The sequence below is a fragment of the Bactrocera oleae genome, chromosome 3, assembly GCF_042242935.1.
Source record: "Bactrocera oleae isolate idBacOlea1 chromosome 3, idBacOlea1, whole genome shotgun sequence".
NCBI lineage: Eukaryota > Metazoa > Arthropoda > Insecta > Diptera > Tephritidae > Bactrocera > Bactrocera oleae.
The window spans coordinates 2,207,882-2,220,571 of NC_091537.1; the positions used below are offsets into that span (position 1 = coordinate 2,207,882).

Here is a 12,690-nt window from a genome sequence, read left to right on the forward strand (position 1 = left end):
GCTTACGCAGCTCCACAAGCATAATAGGCAAGGATTATCCTTAAGGTTTAGTAGTATCTGCATAGTGTGCGCTCGGCAGTTTCTGTTGAATTTTGTGGCATGCACAAGCGACTTTGCATTTATTGCTGAGGACTTATAAAACTTATAAGAAACTCGTAGTATGTTCGATTTTGACATGTTTGAGAGGAAAGTGCCTAATTTTGAAATTACTCATTGAAGTAAAGGGTGAAATTTTGTGATAATTTAGCAAACATTCTTTTTTTTTTTTTGATAAGTATTACGCGAGCGCTATCGAAAGCGCTTCATTTGGTTATAATCTTTATAAAACCGTGACAGTCGCGCTCTGATACTGATTCTTACAGTTTCAAAACATAAGGATTTACCATATGACAGTAAGAAATCACATCGACTTTTCGGTGTTCAGCTCTTTTATTATGGGTTGACCTGTGTGTATTTAGTTTATACAATACCAGGGGGTCTTCATATTACAACATAATCTGTACAGCAATTTCAGGATTAGCGCTGAATTACCAAAAATAGTTGAATACAGTTACAAGTTGCCTCACTGAGTGAGCGTTTAGTGATTTAAATCTCTTGACCAGTGTTACAAAAATAATAAAAAAAATATTTATTATTTAATTTGTATCTAAAAAGTAACTTAAAGGTACAAAAAACTAAATTAAATCATTTGAGTTAAGTAAATTAAGTCAAACGTTACAGTTTCATGCAACTTTGTTCGAAGTTCCGAAGTGCCAATATTTCCCTAACACGTATAAATAAAATTGCTACATTCTGCCGTTTTTGTTCATTACTCTCAAAGGTACACTTTTCTTACAATAAATAACTGTAAAAAGCAATTTTCGCATATTTTCCCTAATTCTCGCAATATTTCACATTTAAACAACAACAACGAGTAGCGCAGTGCCTTTGGACCCTGAACCGCAGAAGGCGGTCAGAGCCGCGTAGTTGGACCAATTTGTATTCATACCAACACATTATAACCCCATAAAGCTTCATAAACGAGCTTCATAACAAGTTACAATTTAGCAACAACCAGCAACCGATGCCACCATCAACAATAACGAGTTCAACAAATTTGCACAAATGGTTTTAGCTAAATTACATCGTAGTTATGTTCGACGCCTTATACCGCGCCATTCATACACACATATGAGCGCTAAAGTTGGTAGTAAATAAAAAAAATAATAATAGAAATAAAACAAACAACAAAGTATGTACAACAGAACTCCAGTGGAGAAGTTATTGCCATGAGCGCTTGGGAAAAGCAAACTTTTTACAGCCAAAAGCTAACATTTTGACTTTTGTGCCACTAAGGGTCAGAAAGCGCAAAAAATCATACAACCGAAATTGAAATGAGCAAACACAGAGAAAAAGTTCCATGCTAGGCTACGCAGACAACTCCCACGGTCAACCGTGCATGTCTCGTACTGCACCCAAGTTGCCATTCGGACGAACTTTGCCAAATTTGTCTGAACCAGAGCTATAATTTACTTGTTACAAATACAAAAAGTTCGAAATCTTGGAGTCGTGAGGAAAAGTTTTCCAGCCAGCACAAAGCAACACAAGCCACACAAAAGCTAGTAAGCTCTGCAGTAGCAGCACAGTAAACAATACAAAGTGGCAGCTTTATTGTACAAAGAAAACTTAACAACATTTCACACAAGGTTCACATTATGTGTGGCATACGCACCCGAGGGCTCGTTCGGCGCAGTTTTGTGGATTTTAGTTGCTGAAGCTGGCAAATTTCTTGCAAGCTCCTAGAGAATAAAAAGTTCGATTTTTATGTAACCCAAATTATATGCAACAACACGGCAAGATTTTCATTCGTGAAAAACAACTCAGGTTAAAACGCCGATTGCTCTTTTTGCTGTTCGGGGCTTGGCACCAGCTGACCCTTGTCATTGAGAAAATAATATTTTTTTCTCCGTTTTTTTTCGCGAGTAATGATGAACCCATTTTACAGGTCTCTCTCAAAATTATCATACTCACTGTTTGGATATGTATCTTCTACAGATGCCTTGACCCTGAACAATGTATTCTTATTGGGCCAAATGCGTACATCAATGTCCTTTATTTCTGCGTTCAGAAACCCAATCTAGAGTAATTTCTTAACCTTCTACGAAGTCGCCGCCAAGTTTCACCGTTATAAAATATATACACATACCTTTAATTATGGGCACAGAGTAAGCGATCGAATAATATACATTGACCCTAGGAATCAAGGGCTGACTTTCAGCTAAAATAAATTAGTATTTTATTTAACATATACGTGGGGAGAATAGTCTATCTTAGATTTTGAAGTCCTCCTGGAAATAAACTGTTCATGCTATCAAATACGAGTATATAAATATAAACAACATCGTGTTCGATCACATACTAACTGTAAAAGCGCTGTAGCTGGTGCTTGAGATGAAGGGTTTACTGGCCATTAAAGAAATGAGTGACCGCAGCCGTGTAAATAACTACCATAATTTCAAATATTGCTTAACCAAGGTGACTTTGTTGTGTTACCCTCTGCATAATGACATTCCCTCAGTAATGCGAACTGTATGCATATGCGTATAACTTTGACTTTGAATACTCAAAAGACGTTCAGTCAGTCAGTCATCACCCAAACTGCTTGTCAGCATCAAAGGTTCTGCACCATAATGAAATTCCGTATGTAAATCGGCGGCCACAGCAGTTGACATCGCTGCAGTTGAAAGCTGTCAACAAAATGTTCATTTTTACTGCCTGCTTTTAGGCTTTTTGGCCATCAGACTGCTCAATCTGGTTGCTGATTTTGTTGCTCTACTCTTACACACACATTGACGAAGGTTGACATTAATGAAATAGTAAATGTGCTCATTAAATCTGAAATTAAGCGGGAGAATTCCCATTTTGCTTGTATACACATTATTTTGGTTATGTTTTTGATTTAATTTGAGTTTATGTTTGGCCATAATAAGCCATTATATTTCAGTACATTACGAAGTAGTGGGCTGCGGCGTAGAAAGATTATGTGAATTATGTTTTGGTAGCAAATCCGGTGTGTGTGTGTGTGAAAGCGCGGTAGCTGAATTAGTTACAATCTGGTTACCGTGGTTCGGCTCGTGTGTTCAATTCTTGGTTACAGCATTGCCAGCTATGAAATATTTTCTCGTAAAATTCTTTCAGTCATATGAGGCGGCTCAGTACTCTTCTGAAGAAGTTGTGGGGAATTATTAAGCATATTTTATGCTGTGCGATATTCGCAATTATTCTACTAAAACAGTTTCATTATTTCGTGTATCTATTGCTTAAGCGGTGACATGGGTTTCACGGCTTCAAAAAACAAAAATATTTTTCATTGTCTTTTTTAATTGACCTCTAAAATTTTACACAGGTCTTCAAGATATGCTTTACAAGGTCTTGAATTCAATTACAACTATCTTCTTTTTTCAATTACAATTATTTAAAACAAAAAAAGGATGAGAAATTTTCACCAAATTTTTAATGCTTTTGTAAAAACGTCAGCCAATAATACAATTTTTACTTTATTTGTTGTTTTTTTTTTGTCCAATACCTAGTTAATGGTCTTAGTTCCAATACGTATTTTTTTCTTTTTACTTTTGCTGATCCTGTCAGAAAGTCTGCTGTCAACGCGAAAGCATCTTTTTTCCGAGGCACTACCGGAAATGACGTCGTAATGACGTCGTAATGACCGAGTTTTGAATATTTTCATTTAAGAATTTCACAAAATCTTTATCAAATATGTATCTTCAAAATAATAAAAAGATTGAATAAAATATTTCATTTTTTGTATGAAAAAAAAAATTATTGAAAATAGGGCGCTTTTTGCACGACGAAACCCATTTAACCCTTTAAGTGAGACTTGTGGTGTTGAAATTTGAATTAATCTAGTAGCTTGATTCGGTATATGTGTTTGTATATATTTGTTATATGATATATATTTAGTAAATAAGGTGTGATATTATTTATTTTTCTTATTTTAATTTTTAAAATTTTTAAATTCACGAAAAACAAAACTTAGTGTACTTCTAAATAATTTTCGCAAAACTTCGATACTTCAAATGAGCTACACAATTTAGAACGGCTTAAATTTACGTGCAATGTGGAAACTTTTAACTTAACGGGAACGCACTATGCATGAAAAGCTGTTAAGTTTCAATAACACCATTAACATAAGTTGTGCAAATCTTGTGAAGCAAAGTTTCGTGTGCATAAGTAAATCTGAGCGTAACCTGCAGAAGTTTTGTACGTGTGGCAAAAGGTTTTGGTTTCCTAATTCAACAACACAAAATTTACAGTGAAGTCTGGTTATTCACGTTAAGGCTGCGTTGCGTAAATTTAACACCGAAGCTAGAATACTAAAACAATGTGAGAATTGTGAACTTTCAAAATAAATTGTTGTGTTGTAATGAAAGCCAAAAGCATTGAAAATGTTTCGAACAACTTATTTGGTCCAAAAATATTTGTGCTGCTTGTGCCAACGTTTAGGGCCACAAATATTTATTTTGTATATTTTTCTTAATTTTTCATTGATTGTTAGCATATTGTTGGAACAACACAGGAAAGTAGCATTATGTCTGCATGTACCAATGTTCTTTAGGAACACAGCAATCTTGCTCTTTCAGTAGTGAAGTGAATTGAATTAGACAACGGCAAATGTGTCTGAGTAAAGAGCTATAATATTACATACAAATATAGAGTATGTGAAACCTTTTGTTTTATAATATTATTTTCATGTATAATACTTGTAACACACTAGCACAAGCGAGGATATGAAGCGAAAATAAATGAAACCACTTTGGCTTTTGCACGCATTTGATAGTCAGATTGCACTCAGTAAGCACATACACATGTGTGTAGTGGTAGCGTTGTTGTAATTGTAATTTAAAATAGTAAGAAATAATAGAGTAAAATATTTTGTTTAACAATATTTTGTGCATTGTTTAACAGAAAAGCACACAATTGCGTTTATTTTCAAGCAATTATTTTACACAATTAAAAAAAAATAAACTTTTTATTTGTTTTCAAAAATGTTTCTTACAAATTAACGCCAAACATGTAAATATTGCATTCAAATTTTATTTACAATATTTGAAAACCCTTAAACATACATGCAGCTCAAGTATTTAACACTTTATATATGTATGTATGTATATATGCCACTTTTAACATTCTTGCTGCATACATATTTAATAAACGTCGCGACAGGCACTCACGCATAAATATATACTAAATGTACATTAGGTGGAGCGAAAAAAAAATTTTTTTTTTGTTTAGCCTGAGTGTAAAATCTGTAGATTATAAATAAATAAAATTTTTGGACAAAAAAATTTTTTTTTTTACATCCGCCTCGACCCACTTAATTTTAAAGTAAATTTTTTTGCACAAAAAAAATTATTTTTGTTATTTATTTAAATATTACCGAATGTGGCGGTTTTTGACTCAAAATTTATTTTAACGCTTAAGGAAAGCATGTTGTCATATAAGATTATTTTTTAAAACTCCAATAATAACCACAAACAATTTTTTTAAGTTGCTAACTTTTAATTGGCCCGAAAGAGGACTCTCCACAGCTTCTAGAACACTTATCAAACATTTTTTACGAAATAAAAATTTTAACTTGAAAATTTACTTTAAAACTGAGATGTGAAAAAAACTAATTTTTTTTGTCCAAAAATGTTCTTTTTTTATAATCTACAGATTTTACCCTCAGGCTAAGCAAAAAAAATTTTTTTTTGCTCCACCCTAATGTACATACACTTGAAAAAATACATCACTGTATATACGCACATGTGTATTTAGTCATATTGGTTTAAAAGTTAAATGAAATAAATTTTAGTTCAACACAAAGGCTGTAAATACAAACTCTCACACACAGATTTGATTTCAACTGCTAAAAAATTAACACTCTCTAGCTACACTGTAAAAACAAACTCAATACATAATTTATATACTTACTACTGTAATACCAAAATTTTCAACTATTTGCTTTACTATTTGAGAAATTTGAATTGGTTTTGTGTTTGTTTTTGTTTTTTTCTGATTTTCTTCAACACTTTGTAATAATTTTTATTATATGTTATCTGTTCTGTGTTTCCAGTGTACTTCGTGACTTCTCACGCTCTTACTAACTGCATTGGCTTTAACTGTGTCTGTGTTGGTTGGCTCGCAAAGAACTCTTACCAAGCTCTAAAAACAAATTGCTACAATTAAGCACAAAACACACAGATTTTTTGTTTGCAAACTATTTACGCATTTTCGCACTTTCACTTCCGTTTCAGTTCGTCTCTACTTCTTACTATTACTCTTTTGTGGCGTTCACCGCCCACAGTTACCACACACACTCTCGCTCAAACTCTGCAACCAAGCTAGCATACATAACAGTGAACTCGAATTAACACAAACACGAAAGCGAAGTACAAAACTTTAGCAACTTTTGAGTTTTAGCGGCGCGTTGCAAATTATTTATTTTGGCAATTTCTTTATTTGCGAATGCCAAAAACAATGCAATTTGTTGAATTTTCTTTGGTTTGCAACTTCACATGAGAAGTGCGCTTTGTTTTTTTTTTTATGAAAAAGTATGATTTCATTGTTGTTTAATTATTATGTATTAACTTTAATTAAATTAAAAATTGTAAAAAGAATTATATTGTTTTGGTTTACTTATGCTTTTAGCGCAATAAAATTGTGAATTCAAATAATAATACATTTTTGGTATTCTCTCTCTTCCTCCATTTTAACCACTCAATCCCGTTACCATTTAATAATCCCGCCACAATGTCCGTTTCCAACAATCAATAGACGCCTCGCCGACGAAGATGACGAACTATCCGAGGTGCAACCGGATGCTGTGCCACCCGAGGTGCGAGAGTGGTTGGCCTCCACGTTTACGCGGCAATCAGCGACCACACGCAGGAGAACCGATGAAAAGCCGAAATTCCGCACTGTCGCCCACGCCATACGCGCCGGTATATTTGTGGATCGAATATACCGCAGTGTCTCACGTACGGCGCTCATGCAATTTCCGCCAGAAGTTGTCCAAATACTCAAGGTAAGTGCCGAAGTGTGTGGAGTATATGACAATTTATCGATTTATAAGAAACTGTTGAGTTGTTCTCCAACGAATATGAAGAAGAAACAGTTATTTCAGTTTATATTTATTCCAAACTTTTTAAAAAGACGAGCTTAGTCCGCCAGCTTATACTTTTTTTTTGCCCAGATTTGTGCTAATAACTTTATAACTGTACATTACAAAAGGGCATTAAACTCTGCCATATTTATCTATGTATGTAATTTTTCAAACGCAGAACTTGGACGACTGGTCATTTGATGTGTTTGCCCTGGCGGAGGCAGCCGGTGGCCAGCCGATCAAATACCTCAGCTACGATTTGCTCAACCGTTACGGCATCATACACAAATTTAAGATAGCTCCTGCCACATTGGAAATATTTTTGAATCGCGTCGAAGAGGGCTATTGCCGCTATCGCAATCCATATCACAACAATATACATGCGGCCGATGTTACCCAAACGACGCACTATGTACTCTGTCAGACGGGTCTCATGAATTGGTTGACTGATTTGGAAATATTCGCCACATTACTTGCCGCTCTCATACACGACTTCGAACATACCGGCACTACCAACAACTTTCACGTTATGTCCGGTTCCGAAAAGGCACTACTCTACAATGATCGCGCCGTATTGGAGAATCATCATGTGAGCGCCGCTTTTCGCTTGCTCAAGGAGGACGATTGCAATATATTGGTTAACTTGTCGCGCGAAGAGTTTCGCGAGTTTCGCACACTCATTATTGACATGGTGCTGGCCACCGATATGTCCTTCCATTTCCAGCAGCTAAAGAATATGCGAAATTTGCTCACCTTAAATGAGGCGTCGGTGGACAAGTCCAAGGCAATGGCATTGGTACTGCACTGCTGTGATATCTCGCATCCGGCTAAACGTTGGAATCTCCACCATCGCTGGACGATGCTGTTGTTCGAGGAATTCTTTCGGCAGGGAGATTTGGAGCGAGAGCTGGGTCTGCCATTTAGTCCCATGTGCGACCGCAACAACATACTATTTCCAGAGTCGCAAATCGGTTTTATTGATTTTATTGTGGATCCCAGTTTGTCAGTTATGTCCGATATGCTGGAATATGTATTGACCCCTTTGGCGCCCATGTGTAAGACGTCGAATGCGAGTATTGATGCTGGTGATGCGCCAGTAGATGGCGCGACTGCAAGCGCTCGCAATAAGACCGACACTGAAAGCAGTTCAACCGCGTCTTCACAACAAGAAGACAATAATGCCAAGGCGGCGGGTACAAAGCCCAAGTTTAGCATACGAAAGCCATGGCTTACCTGTCTAAATGATAATAAGAAAATCTGGAAAGAGCAATCACTAAAAGGTGAGTAAAACTGCTTGTTGCCACTTGTAAATGCAGCAGAGCGTAAAACTGTAAACAATTCAACATTTTCACCTGCCGCCTCAGCCCCTTAACCCTTACAGCTCTCTCCCCTAACTGGTTTGGTTTTTGTTTATAGAATTTCATGCTTCCAAACCAAATTCTTTTTTTACTTTTTTTGTGTGCGTAAGTTGCCAAAATTGTTCATTAATTGAAATTCAATTAAGCGTTTGTCCTCTGACCCTTCATGCGCCGCGGCGACAGTGCTACCCGAAACGCAATTTGGACTACTTAAACATCGACTGACCTTCGCAAACTGTTGTTGCCTGCAAATTTATCGATTTCATTAGCTAATTAATACATATTTGCGCGCTACTCTTTCATTCAGTTTTTATATAGCTGCATTAGCTATATAAAAAGTAGAATAAAATTGCATTAATATTAGATTCCAGAAGTTTTTTTTTTTAATTTAAGAGCTTCTTCAAAATATTAATTTCGCTTAAAGTCGTTTTCTTCTCTATAGTCAAAATTTAGAAATCTGTACGGCTCAGGGAGCTTTTCTTTACTTTACACTTCACATGCCGCCCTATGTGGTTTCATCTGCTTAACTTTGAAGTCTCTAGCAAATGCCATATCTACACATATTAGAACCTGCCCAATTTGATAGAGTTAGTTAAGCCTAACCCTGCCAGTAGTACATATATTTCTCAAATATCCTCCATTTTGAACTCAGTAGGAATTAATATTTGCAAACAATTTCTCATTTAACCCAAACTCGATTTATTATACGAAAGTGCACAATGAAATTTTGAACTGTTTGTTACCCAAGCCCATTCAGTTTCTTGTTTATTCTCAGCCATTTTTAGAAATTGCTGAAACTTGCCTCCAATTCTCCAGAGCAATAGAAAGTAAACACAGAAACTTGCTCTCACAACAGAAAAGGCAAGTTCATTCGTCTGTGCATATATTTTTGAACTTGTTAATGAAATAGACTGCAGGCATCCGCCTGGCAAAAGATCGGTTTAGCGCAACCAAAAAGTCTGCTTATCCATTTGCATAACAATTCCCTGCCAATTTTCACAGACCCATAAAGCTGACAAGTTCCAAAAGTGAACTGCCTTTTACATACACATACACATACATATGTATGTGTGTACATAAATTCATACATAAATGTGTGTACATACGCATTACAAATGCACACACACATCCATGCAGCAGCAATATAGATGATTACAATTTCACCTAATTGGCGCGCCAATTTGCTCATGTCACAAGTGATTTCCCCATTTTCGCAAACAAATCACTGCTCCGGGGCAATTACATTTGGTAAGCTTGTAAATGGAATTTATCTGCCAACAGACTGGCCAACAAGAGAGTGGGTGTGGGAGAGTTGCAAGTTTATTGCTGTTCAAAACCGCAATTTGCCCAACATTCTCGTCAACTCTCACAACAACTGACAGATGTGGTGCATGCGTGGAGAGGGGGAAGTGGAAATATTGATTTGCTTAGAAGTAACTTTTGTTATGCGATTACCGTTAATTAGTAGTCTATATTATTTTATAATAATATATAATAATATGATAACAAATTTGATGAATTGGTATTACTTAATTTATATGAACATGCTAGAGCATGTCCATTACACAAGACCGTTTTCTTATTGCTAATTTGTTACGTATACGCAGTGTAGAGTGTAAGTGCAAATTTGGTGTGAATGTTTATGATATATATGACTCAAGCAATTTGTTTAGCGCAATTTAACTAAATTTTGCAATTTTTCTTCACCAACAGAGGAGGCTGCTCGCAATGAAAAAGCTCAACAAAAAGAGGGTGAAAGTGAGGAATAAACACACGGCTGGCAGCGCAAACCTGCGTAATAACAGTTGATTTAAGTAAGGGCAACACCACATATTGGAACTGAATAGAGACTAACATGTGTAGAAAAGTAGACAAAACTAATGCAGATAAATACAAAAATACACAAATACATACATAATAATTCTATGTTTATATACATATATGCATAAATATATATTGCGTTTTGTTTATAAAATAAAACATTGTTTTATAGGTATACCCCGAAATAATGTGTGTCTATCATGAATTCGAACGATTGTTGTGTTGCGGGCATACAAACAATTGCAATACAGTTATGTTCTTTTTTAATATGTTTCAATAAGTCAAAATTATTGTTAAGTTTATGTTATAATGAAATTTAATTATTAGCAGCTTTGTACATAAAAAATATGAAAATGTCTGCGGCAATGTACTTTATTACAAATAAATACAAAAACAAATACAAAAAAGTTCAAAAAAGCGTAATTTACATTAATTTAGTTTATGAAAAAGTTTTTATGAACACAAACAGAACTTTACACTTTTATTGACATATACCGTTAATGAACGTGGGAAAAAAAATACAGCTTGTGAAGCAAAAAGTGTTTGAACAAACTCAATCAACTAGCAATAATGATAAATATTCATAAGCATGCACACATACATATACATACAGCCCTAAATGTAAACAGAAATATTAGCTGCAGTTATTCAATTTTAATTATGTGGCAATATAAGCAGCATTGAACAAGCTAAAAAGTGAATTCAGTGTGCGAAAAATGAAGTAATGTGAGCAAAACAAAAATAACAACTAAAAATATATAAAACAAAGTTTAAGTAAAGAGAAAATGTAGTTGGTGACTATAACTGTTGTATACCACTTGTACATATGTATGTAGGTATACGCGAGAAGCATACAAATGTTTAGTATTTAAAAACTGCATAATCAGCAGCTTAATTAAACTTTTAGTTTAATAAAAGTATTGTTAGCAATATTTTTCCATTTAGTTATGACAGTACACAAATTTATTTTTAAGTACTTAATAATTGTTACAAATAAAATTGAACACAAAAATACGCAATACGAATTTTAAATTACAATTTTCTCTAGTTTTAATAAATTTCAAAAGTTTGTAGCATATTTAGAGACTTAACTTAATTATATTATTGCTATTACATTTTGTTGATAATGTAGTACGTAAATACTCGTAAAATAACAAAAAAAAAATTTTTATTTAATTTCTTACAATATTTTGAAGAATACCATATAAATATTTCCAAACAAAAAACAAAAACGTAATTGAAAACACTATAATATTTATATGTACCAAAAATGTTTATTACCTGAAAAGTATAAACGCCTTGCCTATAATTCCTGATTTCAAATTTTCGAATGCAACTCCCTGCAACTGCGTGCTTGTGTAGCCTAACTGCTGTTCTACACTACTTACATAATACTAGAAACTCTAGTCTACTCGTATTTTTTACTTGTGCTACTCAAAAACGCAAACACTATACATAACTACGGATAAGCTAACTTTTGTATATACCTACATGATTACGGAGTAATACTCGTACTTATATACTACAATACACATACAAACGCATAAGCTGCATATAAGAGATGTTATAACCGCATTGTTTATAATAAACGCAAGCAAACAGTCATACATGCATATATTAAATGTGTGTGTGTGCGTGTGTGTGTGTGTGTGTGTAAATGGTAAATTTATTTTTATACGCGACACTTTTGTTGTCTGTTGAATAATTATTAAGTAATTGTTTGATTGTCGTTCGTTTTGTTTTCTCTTTGTCTTCTTATTTTCGTTACATTGTTTCAAAATGCAATGAGAAACTAGAAGATAATTTTGGTTAAAAGTTTTCAAATGTCTGATATCAGGACCATATCGTATAAGGGTTACCATTGCTCTTTTCTTTGCCGCATACGAGCATTAAAATTGGTATAAACATACTCAAATACGCTCAATTTAAACGTAAATTGTGTAAAAGCAAAAACAAAAAAAAAACAAAAAACGAAAGGTGAGCGCTGGCGTTAGAGAGCAATGGTGACTACACTTAGCAGGTTGGCCTATATTATCAGCTGAAATTGGGATCATAGCTTTATTAAGGTAGTAAATATATACTGAATAAATAGTATATAATATATGCTGCATTGTGAGTACACACAACATACAAGTACACATTTACTTGGCTTCAATTAAGTATAGCAACGCTTATATAAAACTATTTATGTGCATTTACATAGATCGACCTAATTCCGAGTCGTAATTGGCGCTAATCGTGTGCGGGCACTTGTGCCTCTACTAGCACTACAATCGTTATGCCGCTCGGAAATGCTCTAACTGTTTTAGCTTGCAATAGAGATCTTACTCAGCATCATGGTTGACCTATGTAGATTTTGTGAAAATTATG

The 12,690-nt window shown here is 34.5% G+C and overlaps 1 protein-coding gene across 6 annotated transcripts in view; it reads left to right on the forward strand.

Annotated features, from left to right (window-relative positions):
- The window catches only part of Pde1c (Phosphodiesterase 1c), a 153,067-nt gene extending 142,018 nt beyond the window's left edge, over nucleotides 1–11,049 (forward strand). For 5 of the 6 annotated variants that reach the window (XM_036369378.2, XM_070107136.1, XM_036369377.2 and 2 more), the window contains 3 exons: nucleotides 6,814–7,063; nucleotides 7,320–8,421; nucleotides 10,213–11,049. In XM_036369378.2, the coding sequence (XP_036225271.2) occupies nucleotides 6,814–7,063; nucleotides 7,320–8,421; nucleotides 10,213–10,268 (1,408 nt within the window). In that variant the 3' untranslated portion in view covers nucleotides 10,269–11,049. The remainder of the gene's footprint in view (nucleotides 1–6,813; nucleotides 7,064–7,319; nucleotides 8,422–10,212) is intronic. The other variant, XM_070107134.1, reaches the window with a different exon arrangement.
- Nucleotides 11,050–12,690: the final 1,641 nt, after the last annotated feature.